Source organism: Peromyscus maniculatus, chromosome 2 (assembly GCF_049852395.1).
Source record: "Peromyscus maniculatus bairdii isolate BWxNUB_F1_BW_parent chromosome 2, HU_Pman_BW_mat_3.1, whole genome shotgun sequence".
Classification (NCBI taxonomy): domain Eukaryota; kingdom Metazoa; phylum Chordata; class Mammalia; order Rodentia; family Cricetidae; genus Peromyscus; species Peromyscus maniculatus.
The window spans coordinates 137103546-137130669 of record NC_134853.1 but is presented as its reverse complement, the minus strand read 5'-3'; the positions used below and the strand labels follow the sequence as shown (position 1 = coordinate 137130669).

The following is a 27124-nucleotide window of genomic DNA, read 5'->3' as shown; positions in this document are numbered from 1 at the left end:
TGGAGACATGGGGGTGTGGAGACATGGGGGTGTGTGGAGACATGGGGGTGTGGAGACATGGGGGTGTGTGGAGACATGGGGGTGTGGAGACATGGGGGTGTGGAGACATGGGGGGTGGAGACATGGGGGTGTGGAGACATGGGGGTGTGGAGACATGGGGGTGTGTGGAGACATGGGGGTGTGGAGACATGGGGGTGTGTGGAGACATGGGGGTGTGGAGACATGGGGGTGTGGAGACATGGGGGGTGGAGACATGGGGGTGTGGAGACATGGGGGTGTGGAGACATGGGGGTGTGGAGACATGGGGGTGTGTGGAGACATGGGGGTGGAGACATGGGGGTGTGTGGAGACATGGGGGTGTGGAGACATGGGGGTGTGGAGACATGGGGGGTGGAGGCATGGGGTTGTGGAGACATGGGAGTGTGTGGAGACATGGGGGTGTGTGGAGACATGGGGGTGTGTGGAGACATGGGGGTGTGGAGACATGGGGATGTGTGGAGACATGGGGGTGTGGAGATGGGGGTGTGGAGACATGGGGTGTGGAGACATGGGGGTGTGGAGACATGGGGGTGTGGAATCATGGGGGCTGGAGACATGGGGGTGTGTGGAGACATGGGGGTGTGTGGAGACATGGGGGGTGAAGATGGGGGTGGGGGTGAAGACATGGGGGGTGTGTGGAGACATGGGGGTGTGTGGAGACATGGGGGTGTGTGGAGACATGGGGGGTGGAGACATGGGGGTGTGGAATCATGGGGGCTGGAGACATGGGTGTGTGGAGACATGGGGGGTGGAGACATGGGGGTGTGTGGAGACATGGGGGTGTGGAGACATGGGGGGTGGAGACATGGGGGTGTGTGGAGACATGGGGGTGTGGAGACATGGGGGTGTGTGGAGACATGGGGGTGTGGAGACATGGGGGTGTGGAGACATGGGGGTGTGGAGACATGGGGGTGTGGAGACATGGGGGTGTGTGGAGACATGGGGGTGTGTGGAGACATGGGGTGTGGAGACATGGGAGTGTGTGGAGACATGGGGGTGTGTGGAGACATGGGGGTGTGTGGAGACATGGGGGTGTGGAGACATGGGGGTGTGTGGAGACATGGGGGTGTGGAGACATGGGGGTGTGGAGACATGGGGGTGTGGAGGAGGCATGGGGGGTGGAGACATGGGGGGTGGAGACATGGGGGTGTGTGGAGACATGGGGTTGTGGAGACATGGGGGTGAGGAGACATGGGGGTGTGGAGACATGGGGGTGTGGAGACATGGGGGTGTGGAGACATGGGGGGGTGAAGACATGGGGGTGTGTGGAGACATGGGGGTGTGGAGACATGGGGGTGTGTGGAGACATGGGAGTGTGTGGAGACATGGGGGTGTGTGGAGACATGGGAGTGTGTGGAGACATGGGGTGTGGAGACATGGGGGTGTGGAGGAGGCATGGGGGGTGGAGACATGGGGGGTGGAGACATGGGGGTGTGTGGAGACATGGGGGTGTGGAGACATGGGGGGTTGTGGAGACATGGGGGGTGGAGACATGGGGGTGTGTGGAGACATGGGGTTGTGGAGACATGGGGGTGTGGAGGAGACATGGGGGGTGGAGACATGGGGGGTGGAGACATGGGGGTGTGGAGACATGGGGGGTGGAGACATGGGAGTGTGTGGAGACATGGGGTGTGGAGACATGGGGGTGTGGAGACATGGGGGTGTGTGGAGACATGGGGGTGTGGAGACATGGGAGGGTGTGGAGACATGGGGTGTGGAGACATGGGGGTGTGTGGAGACATGGGGGTGTGGAGACATGGGGGTGTGTGGAGACATGGGGGTGTGGAGACATGGGGGTGTGGAGACATGGGGGGTGGAGACATGGGGGGTGGAGACATGGGGGTGTGTGGAGACATGGGGGTGTGGAGACATGGGTGTGTGTGGAGACATGGGAGTGTGTGGAGACATGGGGGTGTGTGGAGACATGGGGGTGAGGAGACATGGGGGTGTGGAGATGGGGGGTGTGGAATCATGGGGGCTGGAGACATGGGGGTGTGTGGAGACATGGGGGTGTGTGGAGACATGGGGGTGTGTGGAGACATGGGGGTGTGTGGAGACATGGGGGTGTGTGGAGACATGGGGGTGTGTGGAGACATGGGGGTGAGGAGACATGGGGGTGTGAAGATGGGGGGTGTGGAATCATGGGGGCTGGAGACATGGGGGTGTGTGGAGACATGGGGGTGTATGGAGACATGGGGGTGTGTGGAGACATGGGGGGGTGAAGATGGGGGTGGGGGTGAAGACATGGGGGGGGTGTGGAGACATGGGGGTGTGTGGAGACATGGGGGGTGTGGAATCATGGGGGCTGGAGACATGGGTGTGTGGAGACATGGGGGGTGGAGACATGGGGGTGTGTGGAGACATGGGGGTGTGGAGACATGGGGGGTGGAGACATGGCAGTACTTTCCATTCTTATTTGTATCAGCAGCACAGAGGACTTTGAAGTCAGAGGAGGTCTGGCGAGTGCTCACTCCTGACTTTTAGGCAGAGAAGCAGCCTCGTGTCCTGATGGGCCTCAAACTTGAACCTTCCGCCCAAGGAGTAAATAAACCGTAACTTACACGCACAAAAATCAAAAGATGTTTGAAATGGACATCTATGTGGAGGCCTTGGAAACATAGTTTGGGGAACCACACAGAGCACACCCCATTAAAAGTCAGGGGAGGGGAGTGGCTGGCAAAGTAGCTTAGCTAGTGAGTGCTTGCCTAGCACACCCCAGGCCCTGGGTTCGATTCCTGGCACCCTGAAAAACTAGGCATGGTGGTGTCCACCTGAAGTTCCTGCACTGGGGAGGTGGAGACAGGAGGATCAGGAGTTCACGGTCATTCTCTACTACGTTGCAAGTTCTAAGCCAGCATGGGCTACTTTAAAAAAAAAGAAAAAAGAAAAGAAAAAGAAAGTAACAGGGAGAAGGGGAGAGGAAAGAGATAGAGAATAGGGGCCAGGGAGAGAAGACCTGAACAGCTCAGGCCTTTCTGTGGGAAAATTAGCACAAATAGAACAGACTTTTAAAGGTATTTATTTGTATTTTAGGTATATGGTTGTTTTGTTTGTTTGTGTGTGTGTGTGTGTGTTTCCGAGACAGGGTTTCTCTGTATAGCTTTGACACCTGTCCTGGATCTCACTCTGTAGACCAGGCTGGCCTCGAACTCACAGAGATCCGCCTGGCTCTGCCTCCCGAGTGCTGGGATTAAAGGCGTGCCACCACTGCCTGGCTTGTTTGCATGTATGTTTGTGCACTGTGAACATGCCAGGTGTCCACAGAGGCCAGAAGAAGGCATCAGATCCCCTGAAACTGGAGTTACAGACAGTTGTGAGCCACCATGTGGGTGCTGGGAACCAAACCCAGGTTCTGTGGAAGAGCAGCCAGCAGAGATTTTAGACGTCAGACACAGGATTGAGGGACGCCTAGTCTGACTTGCTGAGGTTCGGTAGGGGGCAAGGACACAGTCATGAGGGGGTGTGTCCTGTCGAAAGGCCACTGTTAGTGGAGTAGAGGAAATGAGCTACCCCAGAGATGAGGACAGGGATACACATGGCTTGGACAGATGTGGCAGACTCTCCAGACTAGAAACAAAGCCAGTCTGAAGAATTCTTGCCCTGCTTCCCTTGTTCCAAAGGAAGAAATTACTCAACTTAGCAAGCATTTAAAATCCCTGCTGCTGATAGGCCCTTTGCCAAATGTATGGGATAGCCAGTCCAGGGAAACCCAGGCTCTCTCTGGCTGGAGATCTCAGCAGGACTTCCTCTCAAGGTACACAGCCCTTCACTCTGGCTCTCTGGCTGTCTTTGCAGCCCCATTTTCCACAGTAAAGGCCACTGTCATCCAAGAGTGAGGGTCCCGAGGGTGAGGTTTCGCTGCCTCGCCTCTTCCAGTGACAAATCCTCAAGCCCCTGGACTTCCCTCTCCAGACATGGATTCCCCTCGCCTCAACACTTCCACCCTCCTCTTTCTTCTAGATTTGGGCAATAAACTTAATCCTTTATTGGCATACCAATAAAAGCTGTGAGTGTATTTTATATTCAGAATGAGTGCCTGCCTCAATATGTCTGCTAGAGATACTGGCTGGTTAGAAACGTGAATTAGGAGACCTTTTCCCACATGCGATAAACTCAACTCTTAGAATGCTTTATACCTATGGGTGACTTTAAAAAAAAAACTACTTTAAATTATATTATTTTTTGTGTATGAGTATTGCCTGCATATATATCTGTGCACCATTTGTGAGCCCAGTGCCCATGGAAGCCAGAAGAGGGCATCAGATTTCCTGGAACTGGAGTTACAGACAGTTGTGAGCTGCCATAATGGGTGCTGGAAATTGAACCTAGGTCCTCTGGAAGAGCAGCCAGTGCTCTTAACTGCTGAGTCATCTCTCCAACCCCTTGAAACTACTTTTGACCTAGGACTTAAAAATTAGATCAGAACTCAAAATTGTATAAGTGTATCTCTCTTCCTCTCCCTCTCCCTCTCCCTCTCCCTCTTCATCTCTCTGTGTGTATGTTTTAAACATAGAGTCTCATAAGTCCCATACTGTCCTCAACTTTTTATGTAGTTGAGAATGACCTTGAACTTCTGATCCTTCTGTCTCTACCCCCTGATTACAGGTGTTTACCACTGTGCCTGGTTTATGTGGTTTTAGGGATCAAAGTCAAGGCTTCACGCATTCTGGGAGATCAGTCTTCAAACTCAGCCACATCCCAGCTGTATTTTGTTGTTTGTTTGTCTGCTCTGTCTGTGTGTGGATGTGACTCTGGTAGAGCGCTTGACTCCACTGAGTGAGGCCCTAGAGTCAGGCCTCAGATTTTTGTGTATGTGTGGCCTTGCCTGTCCTCTCCAGAACATGGTCATGGTTGTTAAAGTTAGGGTGATAACCTGATAACTTCAAGAAAATGAATTTCTTAGACAGATGGACACCTCTTTTTGCTCTCTGGCGATTGTCTCTTTCGGCAAAGGATGTTGGCATCATTTTCCTTTCCTCCAGGAGGCCACTTGTCACCATGTTTAGTAAAGATAATCTTTTTTTTTTTTAATCCTGAATTATGGATGTTTTTTGTACTAGTGGCCTGAGAGCTAGGACTCTGTGACAGTGGACTTTCACGACCATCACTGTCAGTTCAACAGATTATCTTTTAACCCTTTCTTTTTGGGGTGCCGAGGGTGGAACCTAGGGCCTTCTGCATACTGGGCGGGCATCTGGTATCAACACTGGCCACATTTATTCTGTCTCCATTGATGGGAAGGTAGGTAAGTGTCTATCTGTCTGTTTGCCTCTTTCTCTGTGTGTCTGTATCTCTTGCTGTCTCTATGTCTCTTTCTGTGTTTCTGTCTCTCTGTCTCTGTCTCTCTGTGTCTCTCTCTGTCTCTGTCTCTCTCTCTCGTGTGTGTGTGTGTGTGTGTGTGTGTGTGTGTGTGTGTGTGTGTGTGTATGTGTGTGTGTGTTTCTGTGCTCATCTCTCTCTCCCTCTCCTCCCCTTTTTTTCCTCTTCTCCCCTCGTCTTTTCTTTCTTTGGGGTCTCTTTTAGGCCAGGCTAGCGTCTACTTCACTATCAAGCTGAGGATGACCCTGAGGTTTGATTCCCCCCAGCCCCTGCCTCCCAAATGTTGGAATTAAGGCATAAGCCACCAAGCCCAGAGTGTAAAGAAGTCCATAGATCATCTTAGCTTGGTTCTAAAGAATAAGATTATTCTACATAGTAGAATGGCATTTTCATGCTAAGAAAACAGTCTTATTAACTCTTACACGAGTTACTCAGTAGTCCACTTACTGGTCTCCAGGAGATGACATGTTCCGTGCTTCAGTAGCCAGTGGATGCTCAGCCTTTACATCCCTGGCAGCTGCAGATCATCCTGTCATGATGAGCCTTCTGTAGAGAGGAGCGTGAAATGCACAGGGTTTCCACAGCTGCCCTGCCAAAATGTTTAACTTGACTCTAACCACCAAGGGTTAGCCAAGAAAGCTACACATGTAAGGTGTGCTCTGGACCAGTTGTCCTGGACTCTGAAAAAAGGCAGAGACCAAAGAAAAATGAAGTGAGCGTGCTGGTCCTAAGTCAGAGAGGCTAAATTAGGGGCCAAACAGCCAGGCTCAGTGGGCAGAGCGCTAATAGAACCTGTATGTGAGGAGAAGGAGATGGACAAGAAGCTGGGTGCCGTTGGGTACGCTCGAATGGGGACTGTGTATGGGGACATCCAATCCTTGGAGAGTGGGGCTTGTGACAAGTTGGTTCTTTCACTGCACAGATGAAAAAAATGGACAGTTTTATATCCTTTGTTGTTGTGGAAAGTGTTGGGATGTTTCCAGAAGTTTGCTGCCTTGCAGCATGTGCAGGTGTCTAGGGCTTCCTTCTGGAATATTCAGGACTTTTGTCTCGTTGACTATGAACTAAGTGAGAGACTGGACGGAATGTGCAAGCCCCAAGAGAAGGAAAACAATGACTAACGTCTGTGTGGAAGGTGCAGCCAGCCAGCCCCAGAGCTGTGGTATTCTGAGGTTCAACTGTTAAGTGTTGTGACGCTGTAGAATTGTGTCCTTCCATTTACAGTGTAAAATTTACAGTGTGAAAGTGTGTGGTAACGTTTGTTTTTGTTTTTGTTTGCTTGTGAGGCAGGGTTTCTCTGTGTAGCCCTGGCTGTCCTGGAACTCTCTCTATAGACCAGGCTGGCCTCAAACTCACAGAGATCTGCCTGTCCCTGCCTCCTGAGTGCTGGGATTAAAAGTATGCGCCACCGCCCAGCTAGGGTTTTTGTGTCTTAGAGATTCCCTGGCCCCTGTGTTGTCACTGTTCATCTGTTCATTCCTTTGCCATTCAGTAGCTGTTTCTGGGCCGTGTGTTGGGTGACAGGCACGCTCATCCATGGGAGCAGTGTCGGAGGGCACTAGTGGATGCCACAACAGCTGGTGGGTTCAGGAAGTTGTAGAAAACCCTATATATACTGGGGTTTCCTACAGATATATCCCTGGGATAAAAATTTACACATTAGGCACAGTAAGAGACTAACAATGATATTTAGCAGTGTAATAAAATAATTATGGCAGCCGGGTGGTGGTGGCGGCGGCGGCGGCGGCGGCGGCGGCGGCGGCAGCAGCGCATGCCTTTAATCCCAGCACTCTGGAGGCAGAGGCAGGTGGATCTCTGTGAGTTCGAGGCCAGCCTGGGCTACAGAGTTCCAGGACAGCCAGGGCTACACAGAGAAACCCTGTCTCGACAGACAAACAAAGAAACAAACAAAAATTATGACAGAACACTATTAGCATTTCCTGCATCACTACCTCTGTATTGGGGGGCCTGACTAAGTGAAAGAGTTATCTGAACACAGGCACTCCAGTCCTGCAACACTGGTCTGAAAACCAGGATCCATGGCTAAGCTCTGTAGGGAGGTTAGCATATGCAGTGTGAGCACTTTCAACCAAGAAGTCAGTCCTTCATATCCCTAGGGGAGAGGGCACAGATGGACAAGACAGCAAGCGATTTCATCACACTATTTGGAAACACCAAGTTTAAAACTCAAGAGATAGTTATGTCTGGAATTTTCCATCAAACAATTTCAAGCCATAGTTGACTGTGGGCAGCTAAACCCACAGAAAGTGAAACTTACGGATAAAGGGAGAATACTGTATTATGAAAAGGATATCCTATGATGCTCAGGACTTTCAGTCTCCACTAGGAAACCGACATCAGACACAAATGAGTGTTTAGTTAGGGCTTTGGTAACTCTCCAGGGAGAAGACGGAGATGTTGTGAGAGAGAGTAAAGGCAGAGTCACTCTGCCAGCCCATGATGTCGTCGCCTCTCTGTGAAGATCCAAGGATGCTGCCCCTCCCCCTCCTCTGCCTCGCTTCCACCAAGTGCTTGGCTCCTCCCTAGCTTTAGAGTAAGAACCAGCTGACCTTCCTTGTGAATACCCTGGATCCCAGTCTGTGAGGAAATTCACCAATCCTTGCTGAGTAAAGCCAGCACCCTTCCCTCCCACCCCCAAGAAGTTAGAAATAGGAATTATTTTGTGAAATAGTCTGACTTATAAATGTTAACAAATTCAGAATTTTCCAAACATTTTGTGGGCTAAACTCGATACATCTGTGAACTTCCAGTTTACAACATCCCGGGACGCAAGTTTGTTATTGAGTTAGTGAAATTTCTCGTAGAAGTTTAGTTTATTGAGTTAGTGAGAGTTCTGATTCAAAGATAAAGGGAAGTTCCCTTCTCGCCTAGCCCGAGATGAATTTTGTTTTTATTCATGTGAAGGGTTGCATATGTGTGTGTGGGGGGGCGGGGGGGTTGTGCATGTGAATGAAGTTTTTCACAGAGGTCAGAAGAAGGCGTTGGATCCCCTGGAGCTGGAGTTACAGGTGGTTATGAGCCCCCTTCCATGGGTGCTGGGAACCAAAGTCCAGTCATCCATAAGAGCAGCGAGCGTAATAAATGCTCAGCCATTCTCCAGCCCATCCCCAATGTAATCTTTAATAATGATTAATTATACTTTTCTTTCTTTTCCTACTTCCTTCCTTCCCTTAATCCAAACGATGAAGATCTACGAGTAAGGGGTAGCTGAAAAGATTTGTCCATTGTTGGTCTCCGTGACCCAACCTGATCAATGTCATTAGGAGGCTGGGTGGGCCTGATTTTTTTTTTTTTATTTTTTTTTATTTTTGTGTGTACTAAGGATTGAACCTAGGGCCTTATACTTGCTAGGTAAGCATTACCATGGAGCTATATCCCCAACCTTCTTATAAAAAGATGTTTTATTTTGATACAGAGTAAAGTTGTCCAGGTTGGCTTTGAATTTGCTCTGTAGCCTAGGGAGGCCTTGAACTTGGATGCTTCCTGAGTACCTGGGATTACAGGTCTGGGTCACCAGGTACAAAAGATAACAGCTTTCCTGTTTATAATTTATAAGACCACATAGTTCACTTTAAAGCTGAATATTCAACTGTTTGTAGTATATTCATAGAATTATGCAAATAAGACCACAGTCAATGAACTCTTTATAGATTAACTTTTTTAGTCTTCAATAATCTAGTAGTGTAAACTAAAAATCCACGTTTGATAAGAGGGTTAAAATGAAAAAGATTGACCGTGCACTGTTGACAAGCATGTGTTAGCTTTGAAACTCTCAGCTCTGGCAGGAATCAGAACAAAAAAAAAAATGTTATGCAACTACTTTAGAAAGCATTTTTTTCATGTTCTTAATATGGCAAGAGTACACATGTCACATCATGCATACTTTCCTTTCATTGATATTTATCCAAAGAAAATTAGACCATATGCTCCTACAGAACTTATGAAAAATGATTCACAGAAGTTTTATTTCTAAAGCTGCACTATTAGAAATCATCTCTAGGTCTGTAGATAAGTAGATAAGAAAATTGGAATAGGATAGGATATTGCTCAGCAATAAAAATCATATCATTTCCTTTATGTAAAATCAGACAAAAAACAGATTTATTGTTATAGAAAATTTAAAGGAGAACTGGCCAGACATTCTGGTGTATGACTTTAATCCCAAACTTGGGAGCAGAGGCAGATGGATCTCTGAATTCAAGGCCATTTTGGTCTACAGATCGAATTCTAGGACAAAGCTATGTAGAGAGACCCTGTCTCCAAAAAAAAAAGGTGAACTGGGAACCAGTAGGAGAGACTACAAAGGAACATTAAGAAATCTGATGAATTTGAGGGAGCTGGAGAGGTGGCTCAGTGGTTAAGAACATTTTTTTTTTAACCTTAGAGAGGACCTGAGAGCCATGTCAAGTGCTCACAACCTCCTGTAACTCTAACTCCAGGGAATTTGACAACCTCTTTGGTCTCTGTGGGCACTCACACATGTGATGTATCCAGACTCAGACACCTCAGAATAATTTTACTTTCAAAAAAGGAAACTTGGGGGCTAGAGAGATGGCTCAGAGGTTAAGAACACTGGCTGCTCTTCCAGAGGTCCTGAGTTCAAGTCCCAGCAACCACATGGTGGCTCACAACCATCTGTAATGTGATCAGGTGCCCTTTTCTGGCCTGTAGGCATACGTACAGTCAGAACTCTTTATACATAATAAATAAATATTTTAAATTTAAAAAAAAGGAAACTTGGTGGACTTGCATGGTGACATGGACCAATGGGAAAAGGTGCTTGCTACCAAGCCTGACAACCTGAGTTCAATTCCCAGGACCATGGGGTAGAGGAGGAGACCGACTCCTGAAAGTTATCATCTGACCTCTACATGCATGTGCTCCCAAAGAAATGGATGTGATAAAGAATTTGGTGGACTGCTGCACGTACTGATCTTTATGATATGTGATGTTTGCTTAGCATGTATATGCCATTGTCTAAAATTTGGTCTCAAAATAAGAAACACGTATTATTCATTAAGGTATTTTTCTATAAATCTCAAAAGAAATATGTTTTAATAATAATATTTTTCCAATATAAAGTATCCACTGTCAAAGGTCAAAATGTTCTTTTTAGTTTGAGTTGCCAAACATCTGCTTTGAAGATATTGAGTTCTAAATGAATATAAAATACAAATAGGTTTAACAGTTCAGACAAAAATCACCTCAACCACTGACAGGACAGTTTTTAAATGGAAACAATCTATATTATGATCCTCCATAAAAAGACATGTGCCAGATTAGTAATGTGTGTGTGTGTATCATGACCCATTTTCCTTCAGTGATGCCCTAACTCTGTGTGTGTGTGTGAGAGATGACCCATTTTCCTTCAGTGATGCTGTGTGTGTGTGTGTTTGTGTGTGTGTGTGTGTGTGTGTGTGATGACCTATGTAATGACCCATTTTCCTTCAGTGATGCCCTACCATAGATACTTTGTCTCTATAAGGCATTGTTTATATAGTAAAGGGAATCATACAACTTTTGCCATTGTTTTTTTCACTTAGCATAGTATTTCAGAGCTCATCTATATTATAGTACATATCCGTACTTCATTCCTTTTGGTGACTGTGATAGTTTTAATAGGATAATGACCACATTTTACTTATCCATGCATCATGCATTAATGAATATCTAGGTTCCTCCATTTTTGACCATTGGAAATAATACTGCTTCGAATATTATGGGCATTGTGTATTTTCCGTTTCTCTTGGTATATGCCTAGCAGTGGATTTACCGGGTCATCTGATAACTGTGTTTAACCAACTGCATTAGTCAGGGGTCTCTAGAGGAGCAGGACTTACAGAATGAGCCTGTTCATATACAGGAGGGGATTTATTAGAATGGCCTACAGCAGTGGTTCTCAGCCGTCCTAATGATGCGACCCTTTAATAGAGTTTCCCATGTTGTTGTGACCCTTCCCCCACCCACAGTAACCATACAATTATTTTAGTTGCTACTTCATAACTGTAATTTTGCTATTGTTATGAGTTGTAATATAAATAATTTTGGAGACAAGAGATTGCCAAAGGAGTTCCGACCCACAGGTTGAGAGCTGCTGGCTCACAGGATGTGGTCCAGCTAGTCCGTTAATGGCTGTATGCCAACGAGGGTCCAACAATCCAGTAGCTGTTCAGTCTACAAGCCTGAATGTCTCAGCTGTCTTCAGTGTACGCCAGAATCCGGAAGAAATGGGCTCTAATGCCAGTGAAGATGTGGACTTTCCAGTGAGAGCAAGCAGGCCAAGAGCCAAAGCCTCTTTCTTCCATGTCCTTGATATAGGCCACCACCAGAAGGTGTGGCCCAGATTAAAGGTGGATCCTCCCACCTCAAAAGATCCAGATTAGAAGTGAGTCTTCCCACTTCAAATGATTTAATTAAGGAAAGAAAAATCCCTCACAGATGTCCCCAGCCACTTGGGTTTTAGTTAATTCCAGATGCAGTCAAGTTGACTATCAAGAATGGCCACCACACCAACGGAGGGACTCCCCAGGCTAGCTCCCAAATCTGACATGTCATTTTACGACGTCACCTGCCGTGAATGAGGGTCTGTTTCTCCCCGTGCCTCCCACTCTTGGTACTTGAGGTGGCAGACAGTGATCACCACCTGTTGCTACTTTCCAGCTTTCAGCTGGGCCACTGGGAGCTGTGTATCGTCCCTTTTTAAGTGGAAATGTTATTATAAATTATTAGGCATTCAGGATTTCTTAGGGAAAAAAAAAAAAACCTTGTTGAGCACCTTTCCTGTTTTTCCTTCTTTATGTGCTCTCTCTTGAGGGTGAAGAGGTGCCATGCTCTTCTAATGTGTCAAGGGCATCTTTCTCCCAGATGGAGGACGGAATGTCATCAGGCAGTGACTTCAGTATCTTCCCCATCCAGGGGCCCCTGGTGTGTGTGTGTGTGTGTGTGTGTGTGTGTGTGTGTGTGTGTGTGTGTGTGTGTGTGTGTGTGTTATACAGGCCTTGCTCTTGCAGACATTTTATTATTTGGATTTTACAACAAATGCTGGGAAGCTTGTCATTTTGCTCACAAATACTTGAAATCACATCTCTAAAACGTACAGCTTTTAATAAAGCAATCAGGGACTAGAGAGATGCTCAGAAATTAAGAGCACTCTGCTGCTCTTCCAGAGGACCCAGGTACAATTCCCAGCACCCACACGGTGGCTAACAATCTTCTGTAACTCTTGTTCTACCGGGTCTGATGCCCTCTTCTGTCACCAAAGGTCTTATAACTGACTTTAGCGGGCATGTTTTCCTTCTGTGTATGGATTGCTCTTCTTGTCCCTGGGACAGCATGCCTGACATAAACAACTTAAAAGGAAGGTTTCAGAGGATTTGGTCCACGATCACTGAGCCCCATATTTCTGGACTCATTGTAGGAAAGGACATCATGGTGGTGGGGGTAGGGCAGAAGAGCATCTTCATGGTGGACAGAAAGCAAGGAAACAGAGGGAAGAACCAAGGCCAGATAATAGCCCCCAGGACATGTCCCAGTCCCCCTAATAACACCACCATGTTGTGGGGCCATCCAGGAGCCAATCTATCCATAGGTTAGAATCCTCACGATCTACTGATTGCTATAGACACCTTCACAGACACACCTAGAAGAGTGCTTCTCTTGTCTCATAAGTATGTCTTAATCCACCAGCTAGACAATCCAGATGGGCCCTCCGTGGTCTTCTTTTCACACCCGTGGCATTTGAGAGTGTGGCTTCCACCCCGAGTGACTTAGTTAAACCTGCTCTTGAGATCACTGGTTGGCCCACTGCCGGGTACAGGTGTTGGTTTCATTTTCTCTTGGCTATGAACGTACCACCACAGAATGAGTAATCGACATGGTGAAGAGGTTTCTTTGGGCTTCTGGTCCTGGTCCAGGGTCAAGGGCCCATGTCAGGCGAGACAGCAGTCCTGACGCTGTGCAGGGGTTGCATGATGGGAGTTGTACACCTGAGCCATGCTCTGGTTTCTCTGTTCCTAAAGGCCACCGGCCATTCGTGAGTTCTGCATCCCGGTGTCCTCCATATTATCAAATTCACAACACTCTGCTAGCCCTAATCGCCTCCTAGTGGCTCTACCACTATGGGGTTGTGTTAAATTCCCAGCCTCTCTAGTACCTTGCAGTGGATTAAACTCCGGCCTGCGCGCCAGAGGGAGCAAACCGTGCTCTAACAGCAGCGCCAGGGGAAGCTTCTCAAGCTGCTCCTGCCGCTTCTTCTGCTGTGTTAGCATGGCTGCCGGTTGTCTGTGCTGGAGTGTTTGTACTCCTTTATTCCCCCATTGCAGTCTCCCGGGGTCCTCCCCTCCCCTCTAATCCTTTATTCCCCCATTGCAGTCTCCCAGGGTCCTCACCTCCCCATGTCGGATTGGATCCTTCCATGTTCCCTTTGCCCTCTCACCCCCTGCACCTCAGCACCATGCTAGATCCTCTTCATCCCTCACCGGTTTGCTAGAACACTCTCCTAACATGCCTGCCTGTGTGCATTTGTTCTGTCCTCCCTCATGCCTGCCTGCCTGCATTTGTTCTGTCCTCCTGCATGCCTGCCTGTGTGCATTTGTTCTGTCCTCCTGCATGCCTGCCTGCCTGCATTTGTTCTGTCCTCCCGCATGCCTGCCTGCCTGCATTTGTTCTGTCCTCCCGCATGCCTGCCTGCGTGCATTTGTTCTGTCTCTCACCATTACAGTGGTTTTCTTGAAGCCCAAGTCTTGACATCATCAGCTTACTTAAAAAAATAAAAATCTACACTGCCTTTCTCTGCCTCTCTACTTCCAGTTGGGAAAACCCAGACTCCTAACAGGGCTCCAGAGCCACACCCTGGCCTATTCCCCCTCACTCCCCCCACCCCTCTGTTCTCCCTCCCCTGTGTACCACTGCCCTGTCCATGTCACCAGACCGCCTTGTGGTGATAATGATGATGAAGGTGATGACAAAATTGTCAACAGCCCATGCCCCGAGGCCTCCCTCCATGCTGAGCGCTTGATGTTCCTCACGAGCAGGTTCCAACAAAGGCCCACCTTCGCTGAAGGTGCCATCGCCACACCGTGTGAACTTTAACTTTAAAACTCCTCTTTTTTAAAACTTCATCTTCTTTATTTTCTGTGTGTGTGTGTGTGTGTGTGTGTGTGTGTGTGTGTGCTCATGCGTGAATGCCTTTGTGTGTGTGCTCGTGCGTGTGTGTGCTCATGCGTGAATGCTTTTATGTGTGTGCTTGTGCGTGTGTGTGCTTGTGCGTGTGTGTGCTCATGTGTGAATGCTTTTGTGTGTGTGCTTGTGTGTGTGTGTGCTTGTGTATTTACATGCTCTCACGAGTGTGTGAGAACATGCATGTATACGCATGTGTGTGTCTGTGTGTGTGGCGGGGAGTGGTCAGAGGACAACTTTCAGAAGTCAGTTCTTTTCTCCCACATGCAGGTCCTTGGGATTGAACTCGGGTCGTCAGGCTTGGTAGCAAGTGCCCTTAACCACTGAACTGTCTTTCCCACCCTTAACAATTTTTTAAAGCATTTTTTTTTTTGCATAAGTACAAAAAGTCATTTGTCTGCAATTCTGACCTAAAGTAACATGGATGTATTTATAGCCTCTCCCATTTAGTGTAAAAATTCATGGCAGAAATATTTCATTACAGCATGCTGCCTCCAAGCCTCCCAGTGCTGGGGTGTCAGGTCATGTTTGATTTGTGCAGCGTGTAGACGTTCTAACGTCTGAAACACTGTCATTGGCTGGAGAGAGAGCTCAGTCAGAAAGGACTTGGCTCACAAGCATGAGGGACTTGAGTTTGATCCTTAGGCCGTGTCTAATAGGAGGAAAGGGAGCAGAAATAGGCCGATCCCTAGAGCTTGCTGGACACGCAGCCCAGCCATCTTGGCAAGTTCTAAGCTGGGAGAGACCCCGGTCCACAAAAACAGTGATACCTAAGGAATGGCCCGGAAGGGTGTCTTCTGGCCTCCGCATGCATGCACACACACACATTCTTGCATATGCTAACACACACACACACACACACACACACACACACACACACACACACACACACGTAACAAAGGACAAGACCTAGAACTATTGGGTTTCAGGGTTCTGGGTGAGACTCAGCTCTCACCTTACTGTCTTTACACAGGAGGAATCAGATCTGAGGCCATAGTGCGTGAGGGTGGAGGGGAGCCGAGCCTAGATAAACTCGAGAGTCTGACGAAAAGTTGGCACCTTACGGGCCATGGCTGGACATCAGACAGCTTCGGGTTCCTGACTCTGCCCTCTGTTCCCCCAGTGACCCGTCCAGACCTTGCTCTGTGCCCAGGCTGGGCCCTGCCAACAGCAGGAACCCTCCCGTCATCCCAGCCCGGGCCCCTCTGCCCCTCAGTCACGCTCTTGACTGACTTTCACTTGAGACTCAGCGGAAGGACTGCTCACTCCTCTGCCACCTGGGCCCCACCTGGCTCGAGGTGGTGCCAGTCTGCATTCCCTTCACCGTCCCTCCCTCGGGCGGCCACCCTGACCTTTCCCACGCCCCTGAAGCCCTCCGCTCACGTCTCGTGTTTCGCCCTCAGTTTCAGCGCGTGCCCACATAGCGTGCCACACTGCGGCAGCTTCCTCCCAGCGGCTTCTTCACACACCAGGTGTGTGAGCAGTGCCGTCCCCGGTACCCAGGCTCAGAGAGCAGCGCTTGGTAGAGGGCCAGCTCCTCCCAGACTTCCTGCTCTCCCTGTGTGTGCTGATGCCCCAGGGACTGTCCTGCCCCAAGCTCAAGCCAAGTGCCTTTTGTCTCCTGGTATGACCTAGCAGGTTTTTCCCCTCAATTTCATGGTGACTCACTTTTTAAAAATAGTCTTTGATGTGTTAATGCCTTAGAAAAAACAAAAAAACTTTAATCATTGTATTGACCCGTTCCCTTAGTCACATGCATTCTTACCTCCTGAAAGAAACTCTAAGATATTAATTAGAGATGATCATATCCTGAAACCTCACATGCTTCACTTCCCACACCTCAGTGCCTTACTTACTCGGTCCCACCCTACCACTGAGGCCTGACCACCTCATACGGGGCGCAGGTACCCATCCCTCCACATCTTCCTAATTGCTCCCAGTAAAAACCCCTAGATCTGAGTTCCCGCCGTACGAGACTCATACCGCTGTTAGTTGACTCTGATCCCGGAATAGTTCAGACATTCTTTGATTTCAGGGACCATGTTTGATCTTTCTCCCCCTTTCCTCCCCCCCATATGTGTGCATGTGTTATGTGTGCGCATTGTATGCATCCATTTGTGTTTGGTTGTTTGCATGTAGGTAGGTGCATGCGCATACATATGCGTGTGGAGGCCCTAGCTTGTGTCAGGTGCCTTCTTCAGTTGCTTTCTACTTGTCGAGTTGCCAGTTGGGGGTAGTCTAGCCAGTCGGTTTGTCTGGGAGATCCTCCAGTCTCTGCCTCCTGGGATTTTACCTGGGCTCTGGGGATCCGAACTCCAGTTCTCACACTTGCCCTGCAGATGTTTTATCCACGGAGCCATTCCACCAGCCTTTGTCCAGTTTCTTGAACTTGGTAAAGGCTCTGGAGCATACGCTTGGTCAGTTAAATGAGTAAAGCCTAAGGGAACCTTCTCGGAGACGTTTATGGCTCCAGCTGAGTCCCTGAAACCGGCCCAGATCGCTGGACAGAACCTGATCCCGCTGGAGTTAGGAATGCTCCCCCCATCTTTCCGGTCAGGCCACCATCTGTTGTACACCATATTAGGACACCCTTCTTGTCATCGGCTCTCATCTCTCCTGGCTCACTCGCCTCAGTCATTTTCCCCCCTCTGTTTCTTCAGTAATTTCACTTTGTTTGTTTGTTTTCTGGGGGTGGGATTGAGGTTGAGGGAAGGAGTTGAGGGACTAGGGGCCATGGCACTTGATCGTTCCAGCATCTAAGCACGGGAAAACTGGGAAGGAAACAAGCAGGTGGCTGTGTGGCCGCTAAAATATTATCTGTGGTTGGGGCTGTAGCTCCATTGGGAGAGTGCTTGTCTAGCATGCAAGAAGCTCTGGGTTCGATTCCCATCACTCTATAAAACCAGGCACGATGGAAAACACCAACAATCTCAGCACTGGGAGACAGAAGGATCAGAAGTTCAAGGTCATCCTCTAATACTGATACATGAAACACTGTCCAGATAGATAGATAGATAGATAGATAGATAGATAGATAGATAGATAGATAGATAGATAGATAGATAGATAACAATAAGAAGAAAACAAAGTATCAGTGCTCCTAATAGACCACTAACACTATCCATCCTCAGCCAAGTTGAAGGCTCTTTGTAAAGCCAAATTGGTGACTACAGCATAGACCGATAGTCCTCTGCCTCTTGAGCCTGGGCCACAGGACCTGGCCTCTAGCCTGGCCTATGCCCCCCCAGTCTCCCTTCTCCTTTGCTGTGATGGCTCCCAGTACTCTATGCTTCTCAGTGCCTGTCTCCAGAAGGCACCTCCCATCTGCCTGACTGATGGGTGTGAGTGGCTGGCCTTCCTGTAATCAGGCCACCCCGGTGGTCCATCAGTAGGCCACTCGCCATCACAGAGAAGCTGACATCAGTTTGCACAATCCCAAACTGTGGGTGTGGCCTTCTGTCTGTCTTATTCCTCATTCCTGCCTGTTACTTGCAAAGCCTGAAGCTTTCTCTTTTAGAGCCTCTAGCACGGTCCCCTACCACTCCCCCCCGCCCCAAAATCACAGCTTTGGTTCAAATACTGTCCCTTCTCATCTGTAATGTTCCTCCTCTGTGTTCACCTCAGTCTCACTCTCCTCATGCACCGTCTACACTGTTGGTAATCAACTCAGTTCCTATAAAGCAGCCAAAGTATAGATTTGAGAATGCAAACCAGAACCCTTTCCTCTCCTATTTTTTGGAAGCTTTTGTTTGTTTTGTTTTTGGCGATGTTGAGATTGAGCTCCGGTCCTTACGGAAGCTGGCTAGGCACTCTACCCCTGGCACGTGCCCTCTGCCTGCCTAGCCTACTTCCTTGGTTTTAAAAGGCTTCTTGGGGCCTGGAGAGTTGTCTCAGTGGTTAAGGGCACTGGTTGCTTAACTAGAGGACCTGACTTCGATCCCCAGCACCCGCATGATGGCTTACAACCATCTGTGACTCCAACCCCAGGGATCCAACATTCTTTTTTGGCCTCCATGGGTACCAGGCACACAAGTAGTGCATGGACTTGTATGAAGTCAAAGCACCATACATGGGCTGGAGACAGGACTCAGCAGTTAAGAACACTTGCTGTTCTTGCAGAGGACCCAGGTTCAGTTCCCAGCTCCCACATGTTGGCTCACAGCCATCCATAACTCCAGTTCAAAGGGATCTGTTGCCTTCTCCTGGCCTCCATGGGCAGTGGGGACCCATGTAGTACACATGGAGACAAACATTTATACACATTAAATAAAAATAAATCTTGAAAAAAAAATACTTGAAGCCAGGTGGTGGCGGCAGCACACACCTTTAATCCCAGCACTCGGGAGGTAGAGGCATGTGAATCTCTGTGAGTTCAAGGCCTGCCTGGTCTACAGAGTGAGTTCCAGGACAGCCAGGGATACACAGAGAAAACCTGTCTCGTAAAACAAAACAAAAACCCTGAGCACATGAAAATTTTTTCCTAAGAGGTTTCTTTTCTGCTCTTGAATGAGATGCAGACATCTCTCCACAAGGCCATTTTCCTGTTTCAACACACCCCACCTTCCTGCTTTCTCTGGCCCAGCAGCTGGCCCTCCTTCAGTGGAGGGAGGTTCCAACCTTGCTGCCCCTCCCCCGGGACTCCCCTGTGGCCCTTTCCTGCCCTGGTTCCTGTCTTCAGGGCTCAGCCCACATGCCGCAAACATGCTTTGGGTCATGTCTGTTCTCCCACCCTTGGCCTTTCAACACTGCTTAAAATTCTTCACATCAGCTACCACTGTCAGAAATGACTTTGTTCATTTATTTAGATGGTATTACACCACCACCCAACTAACGTGTGGATTTCTTGAGAACAGGGACACTCCTGTTCTTACTGTTATCCGCTCGCTGGTGTTCGTACTATGTCTGATGTGCGGTAGTTAATATTTTCTGTATTACAGAGCAGTGAAATCTCCCATATTGCCCGTTTTCCTGTCTTTGTCACAGGGACGTGTTGGTTTTATCTGTTTGTATTTTACCTGTTTACATGGAAACGATCTGTTTTCTCCCCATCTTACATTCCTGAAGCTTGCAGGGGCTGGATAGCAGAAGATCTAGATGTGTGGGATGTATAGGGTGACAGGCAGGCGGCACCCCGGAGTGCCGCTCACTCAGGAATGCCTGGGGCTTCCGAAGCCTGGCCCCAAACTGAGAGTACCAGCTGCACACTCCTTACTCCCTCCATATTCTCTGTATTCTGCTTCAAAAACCAGACACAGGAAACATCTGAGCATAATAAAAAGCTTCCAGTAAATTCTAGCTCTCCTCATCGTGCAGCGAGCGCCGTCATGCTTTGGTCTGGGATTCTGTTCGGCCACTTGTGCAACACTCCACATGGCCGCCCCCAGCCTGGGGGCCAAGAACAGCTGGGGCCTGGAAGGCTCAAGTGAAAATGACATATTTGTTAGCTGCAGAGGGAGAAGCCTGGCTTCTTGCTCTGTTGCTTGCAAAGCAAACCTCTCACTTTTTTTGAATGCTAAGTTTTCCCGTAAGCTGTCAACGTGGTTTATAACTAAAATAATCTCACATCTTTTAGAATAAACACAAATAACGAATTGGCGAACCGTTTCTGGGCTGTGCTTTTAATACTCAAAACAAAATTCATTTGAACTTACACACAGCATGAATATGTCGCTCACTTCCTCTCGCTCGCATCATCTGAGCCGGGAATCCCGGAGCATAGCGACCGTTGCAGAGAGAGACTGCCTCCCCAGGAGACAGCCACCTGCCTGGGCTGCCCTCCCTAGACCCTGATCACACTTTACCCCCAACCCATCCGCCTTCCTGGCCTGCAAGGCCGAGGCCTCTCTTACTGAGCGCTGGTGCTTGGTAGTATTTGAGGGAAGGGGCCTGGGGGTGTAGGTCAGTGCGGAGCTTTGCCCAGCGTGTGCAAGGCCCTGCTTCCATCTCTAGGACCAAGGGATAAACTGGGAAGGAAGGAAGAAGAAAGGAAGAGGGTGAAATGCTTCATCAAGGGGTTGCTGTAGCTGGTCTGAGCTCTCAGGATCTGAATCCCAGTAACTGGAAAGCTGAACAACCCTCAGCACAGATAATGGAAGAGATCAGGAATCTGCTACGCCTTGGCTTCCACACCGGCAAGTTTGCGCAGTTATTTTTAATCCTTTTCTCCCCCCCCCCCCACACCCCATCTCTGGACTCAAGCAGTGTTCTCCCACCTCAGGCCAAGTAGCTGGAACTCCAGTGAGGGCCAGCACCCAGCCCCACCCCCACCCCCCTTAATACAAATAACACATGTTCACAGCGGACATTGTAGAATTTACCACCAAAGGCAGTTCCTGTCAACAGTTACTGTTCTTCAGATATTTAGTTAAGGTTTAGGGCTTTTTTTTAACGTTTGGATCAAAGTTTCAAAAAAAGATTAAATCAGGATTGCTTATGAGTTAAAAAAAAAAGTAAATTATAATCAGAAAAATGTGTCAACTGCAGTGAAAATTAGATACTTAAAATTTTATTTTTTTCGTGTGTGTGTGTGTGTGTGTGTGTGTGTGTGTGTGTGTGTATGTAGCGTGTATATATGCTTGTATGTGTGCTAGAGGCTGATGTCAAGTGTCTTCCTTGAACTCCGCTTTATCTTCTGAGACAGGGTCTTGTGTTGACCTCTGAGCTCACTGAATCAGCTAGTCTAGCCACCCGGCTTGCCCTGGGAACCCGTTTCTGCCTCCTGAGCTCTGGGATAATGGTGGACATCACACCCACCCTGCCGTTTTATAGGGGTTCTGGGGCTCAGCACGCCACTCCTCACACTTGAACAGCAAGTGTTTTATTTACTGAGCTGTCTGCTCATCTTGAGCTGTCTTCGAAAGTGTTGCTCTTCTGGGAGTCAACTCCTCAGGGGATCCTCCGCGTCCTCCAGGTGGGTGAGACCTCTCCTTACCCCAGCTGCAGTTTTCAAAGGAGGTGCATACCTCTCTGAGAGGAAACAGACACAAACCATGCTGACAAAGGTAGAGGTAGAACCCCACAGTTAGACACTGCTTATACAGGTCGATGGCCAGCTGTTCAGGGGACCTGATGGCGCACCCACATATCTATGAAGAGCAGGCTGCCCTGCCTTTTTCTTGGTGGATTTCAAAGCACATGATCTGCCCTTACCTGATGATGCAGGATACTTGCTTCGGGACTCTCAGGAGCCACATCCCCAGCTCACTGTCCCACGGTTCTTAGTAAGCATGTCTCTGAAGGACTGCCTGAAGGATTTGTTGTCCGGGTATTTCTCTAGACACTGTAATTCCACAGCGGTTCTGGTGTCAGGTGTGGTGCTCGTGACGTCGCCTTGTACGAGCAGCTGTCTTGGCTGCTTCTGTTGAGTTTATATGCCAGCATCGGGAACCTGTCATTTAGAGTTATAACGATTATGTTCAACTTCCGTGTGTAGTGAGAGCTGGAAGATACTGGAGAGGGGACCGTGGCTCTACACACATGTCCTGTGTGTGTCCGGCTAGCACTCTGCAGCGAGTGAGCCTTTTGGATCTGATCTCTTGAGTTTGGGTTGTTTGGCCCACACCTCATCTTGGTATCTCTCACCGTGTAATTGCTGAACTGTACATTGGCTTTATAGCATCATTTGAGGTTGGGTCAGATGTTAAGAGACACCATACAAGATTCCCAACTACTCACTCAAGAAATGTCGAAGGAGGAACAACATCATCATCACTTGGTCCCCTCTCTGCTAAGACTCAAGACTCACAGGGAAAGCACAGCAGTGCCTTGGGTTTGGGTCTTTGAGTTGTTCGGGACACCTGGTCCCCTCTTCCTTCGGGTCTTTCTACGCGAGGCCTTCTCTCTGCTTGAGATTCTTGTTGGCTCTGACCCTCAACATCCCTCAACCCTTAGCCCCAGGGCCAGCTTCTCCAGCGGAGCCCTCCTGTCCAGCACCCTCAGGCAATCTCTCCTTAGCTTTAGTTTTTAATCAGTTTCTAGCTAAGTAATTTGTTCCCTGATAACTTCTCTTTCCAAGCTGAAAGGCAAGGAGAGCCACGAGAGTGGAGGCCAGGTTTTGTTGTTGTTATTGCTGGCTACTATTGTCCTGGTACAGTTAGATGTGCAACGAACATCTCCCGACAGTGTGATTGAACTGAAGAAGGATGCAGCGTGGACCCTGAATCCCGGAATTGTTTCCTTCCTTCGCTTTGGCTGCTTCAGAGCTCACACCCACCTTGATTCTGCCTGCTGTGTTTGCAAAGGCCCTGGCCGCATGTGCTTTGCACACTCACATCTTCCCCGCCATATACTGTCTTCTCTTCCTTTAACATCTTCACTTTATTACTCCAGCAGATGCTCTAAGTGATCATACGCTACTTTCAGGGTTTGGGGGGCGGGCGGTTGAGAATAGTAAACGAACATGCCTATGAATATAAGGAAGGGAGCGGGGGCCCAGGGGGAGGGGCTGGTGCTTTGAGCCTGCCGCAGGGCTTGGGTGGACTAAAGAAGACATGATCTTGTCCTCTTGTGTTGCAGATTCATTGCTTCTTTCCCTTGACTCCGCTGGACAAGCACTAGGCACAGGTACCAATTCTTCCCCTCTATCATCTTCTCAGCCCTTAGCGTTGGCCATGTGTGTAGTGAAGCCTGATGAGTTGGGGATGCTTCGGGAGGGCAAGAGACCTGCAGAATTGTGGGAAAAGTCCCCGGGGGCTTCACCGTGGAGGGAGCAGAAGAGGGACATGGTGTGAGACACTTTTCCAGTTGTTTGACAAGTGTGTGCTGAGCTGGGCACGGGGGCGGGAGGCACGGGCAGGTGGGTATCGATGAGTTCGAGGCCAGCCTGGTGTTCATGAGGAATTCCAGGCCAGCCAGGGCTACCTAGTGAGACCCTATCTTAAAATAAAGAAGTCTGCACTGGGAAGTTGCAGCTGGTGGTTTTTCCTCACAGAACTGCCCCGTTCTATGTGAGAGGATGCCTGGTCTCCGAGCGTGTGCCCTGTCTCAGAGCAAGCAGGGCAGAGGACTTTGAGAGACTGCCAGCTCTGAGCAGCCTAGCTTCCTGAGGACATGCCCTCCTGTGCATGTTCACTTGACACACCCGTGTGTTCGGGTAGAGCGCTCCGGGAGGGGAGCTACACCTGCCTGTGCCAGCGCAGGCAGACACTCACTCCCTTCCCGTGTTTACAGTGCAGGACACGCCATTTGGCACACGCTATTTTGACCCAGAGTCACTGAGGCCGGGAGGTGGCTGTCCCGGTCTGAAGCAGCCCTCCCATCCCCCATACCTCAGTTCTGTTGGCAGAGCAGGAAGGACTGATGCTCTGACTCCTCCCCTCCTCCCCTCCTCCCCTCCTCCCCTCCTCCCCCCCAGGTGGGGGAGCTCGGAACAACTTTGTACCAGGGCAAGGGCATCCCTGTGTGACTAGGTGAAGATGGTCTACTTCATTACTGGGGTGTCACCCTGAATACAGGGAGGCCTGGCTGGCCTTTGGAGGGTGGTTAATCTCATTCGCTGACCTCATACATGATTCATTCATGTTCACAAGGCTCAGGCAGTTGTGAGGGACAAAAGGAAAGATGTTCCCACCAGGGAAGGCCTATGCTGTGTCATTGCTGTGCTGGAACTTTCTGCAGCCCTCAGTTATTTATCCCTCACACTAGCTTTGGCTTCCCTAATTGTCCTGAAACACACAGTCACCTGTTCAGGGCCCGTCCATCCCCGTCCAGCTCGAGAGCCCACACACACCAACTTTGCCACCGTCTAGGGCTGTTTGTGACTGAGGCACCCCCACCATCTGAGAAGTCACTTCAACAGTGTGGAAAGACAAGGAAGAGTTCTTAAAGGAACCCCAAGTTGCCTCTGTACATTATAAGAAAAGATTGGTCAACTTAATACAATTAAGGATTCTTTTTATCAAAAGACTCCATTAAGATCCTGAAGAGGCAGCTTGAGAAATAAACTTGCATCATAATTAGCTAGCAAAGAATTTGTCTCTAGAACAAAGAACTACAAAAATCATTAAGAATGAACAACCCTGCCTGGTGGTGGTGCACTCCTTTAATTCCCGCACTCGGAAGTCAGAGGTAGGTGGATCTCTGTGAGTTCAAGCCAGCCTAGTCTACAGAGTGAGTTCCAGGACAACAGCCAAGCCTACACAGAGAAACCCTGCCTCAAAAAAAAAGAAAAAGAAAAAGAAAAAAGAATGAACAACCCGGTACAGAAATGAGCAGAAGACTTGAAAAAGCATTTCCGAAAAGAGGTCAATAAACACATAGGAAGGTTTTCAGTTGCATTAGACACACTGATTGACACGCTGCCCTTTGACCCAGCCTCGCTCAGGTCAGGGAGATGGCTCTCCCAGTCCCAGGCAATATTCAGAATTGTAAGACCCCAAAACAACCCACACAGGGAACAACTATGAATATCGTATTGGTATGGAACAGAAGAAAATGAGCAAGTTATACTTAGATTTGACAACATAGATAAATACGTTTTTTATTTTCCCTTTTTAAGTTTAAATTTTTGTTTCCTGAGACATGATCTTGCTATGGATTCCCCACTGTCAAGGTGGAATCCTGGCTTCTGTGGAACTCTCTTTGTAAAGCAGGCTCTTTGCAAACTTGTGGCAATCCCCTTGCCTCTGCCTCTCCCTCTGGGTTACATACCTGTGCTGCCACACCTGGCTTTACTAGGTACCCCCACTTCTAGCTGGCTGGGGACCCCCTGTGCAGCCCGGGGTGGCTTCAGGCTTACAGCAGTCCTCGGGCCTCAGCCTTCCAAGTGCTGGTATTGTGGATGTGTGCCACCAAGCCCTGCTCTAAGAGACAAGACAATTTTTAAAGTTTTATTTCATTTTTGTGGTACTAGGGATTGAACCTGGGGCTTTGTGTGTGCCAGGCAAGTGCACTACCACTGAGTTACATGCCCAACAATAACATGGATGAGTCTTAAAAAAAGAAGACAGACAATAGAGAATATACATTGGTTTTCATTTGTATGAACTTCAAAAGCTAAATGAAACCGTATTTGTTTAGATGCACAATTCAATGTTAAAACAGTAAGGAGAAATAAGAGATTGAATAGCTGGGGTAGTGGTGGGAGCATCTCAGAACTGGAATGTTCTCTCTAGTGAGTGGGGGTTAGGAGAATATCCCTTTCACAGTAACTCATTAGGCTGTACATTAACATTTTACATACTCTTCTGTACATGCAAAAGCTATAACCCAGGCATGCCATAAGCAGCCCTTGCCTGGAAACGGGAGGAGGAGGGGACACTTCATATTTATGGGACGTCACTGTGTGTCAGACAGAGTTCTCATCCCTTTCCCTTGAGCCAAGTGAGATAGCTGTGGTTACCCCTCCCCCTTCTTCAGCTACGGAAATGGACATACAGAGAAGGGAAGCGTCCGATCCAACATCAAAGAGCAAGTCAATATCAGAGCCGGGCTTGAGTGCAGGCGTTCTGGTTCCTGTGTCCATATTCTTGTCCAAGTACTTCCTGATTCTTTCTCTTCTCGTTAGTTTCCAAGGGGGTTTTAGTCCTTCACCTCCATCTCTCCTGGAGTTATAAAGTGTAGATTAATCTTAATTTGCAATTAACTGTGGACAGGAGGTGTAGTTCTGTCTTAGTCAGGGTTTCTGTTACGGTGATGAAACATCATGACCAAAAGAAACCTGGGGAGGAAAGGATCGGTGTGGCTGACACTTCCAGTCATAGTCCAGCACTGAAGGAAGTCAAGGCAGGAACTCAACCAGGGGAGGAACCTGGAGGCAGGAGCTGAAGCAGAGGCCCTGGGCAGTGTTGGGGGGGGGGGGGGGAGCGGGACGGTACGGGGAGGCTGCTTACTAGCTTGCTTTCCCATGTTCCCCATGGCCTGCCCAGCCTGCCCTCTTATATAACTCAGGACCACCTGCGAGAGTTGGTGTCACCTACAGTGGGCTGTGCCCTCCCACATCAATCATTAACCAAGGAAATGCCCCTACAGACGATGCCCTGCTAGCCAGTCTTACAGAGGCATTTTCTCAACTCAGAGTCCTTCTTCCCAGATGACTATGCCTTGTGTTAAGTTGCCATAAAACTGAGTGGCCCAGACCCCCGGGGTTGCCCATGGTCCACTGTGAAAGGGAAGAGTGAAGTCTCGGATCCTTTTCTGTCTAGCTCTCCTGTAGTAGAGGATAGATTTAATTGATCAAGTCAGCTTTATTTTTTAATATTTATAAAAATATTCAATTGTGTGTGTTTGGGTAGGTCTGTGCACGTGCATGCAGGTGCCCAGAATGGCCAGGGGATCCGTCAGATCTCCTGGGGCTCCAGTCTCAGGCAGTTGGGAGCCACCCGGCCTGGGTGCTGGGAACTGAACTCAGGTCTTCTGGAAGAAGTATGTGCTCCTCACTGCCAAGCCATCGCTCCAGCCCCAGCTCTTTTTTTTAAAATTAGATTTGTTTATTTATTATATGTACAGTGCTCTGCCTGCATGAATCCCTGCCCACCAGAAGAGGACACCAGATCTCATTACAGATGGTTGTGAGCCACCATGTGGTTGCCGGGAACTGAACTCAGGACCTTTGGAAGAGTAGCCAGTGCTC

General features: G+C 48.8%; 1 protein-coding gene across 15 annotated transcripts in view; it reads left to right on the top strand.

The window, feature by feature from the left end:
- Positions 1–27124, top strand: part of St3gal3 (ST3 beta-galactoside alpha-2,3-sialyltransferase 3) — a 220626-nt gene that overhangs the window by 68093 nt on the left and 125409 nt on the right. For 11 of the 15 annotated variants that reach the window (XM_076564883.1, XM_076564889.1, XM_076564887.1 and 8 more), the window contains exon 3: positions 23071–23118. The exons of the other annotated variants lie outside the window; for them this stretch is intronic. In XM_076564883.1, the coding sequence (XP_076420998.1) occupies positions 23071–23118 (48 nt within the window). The remainder of the gene's footprint in view (positions 1–23070; positions 23119–27124) is intronic. 15 annotated transcript variants of the gene reach the window in all.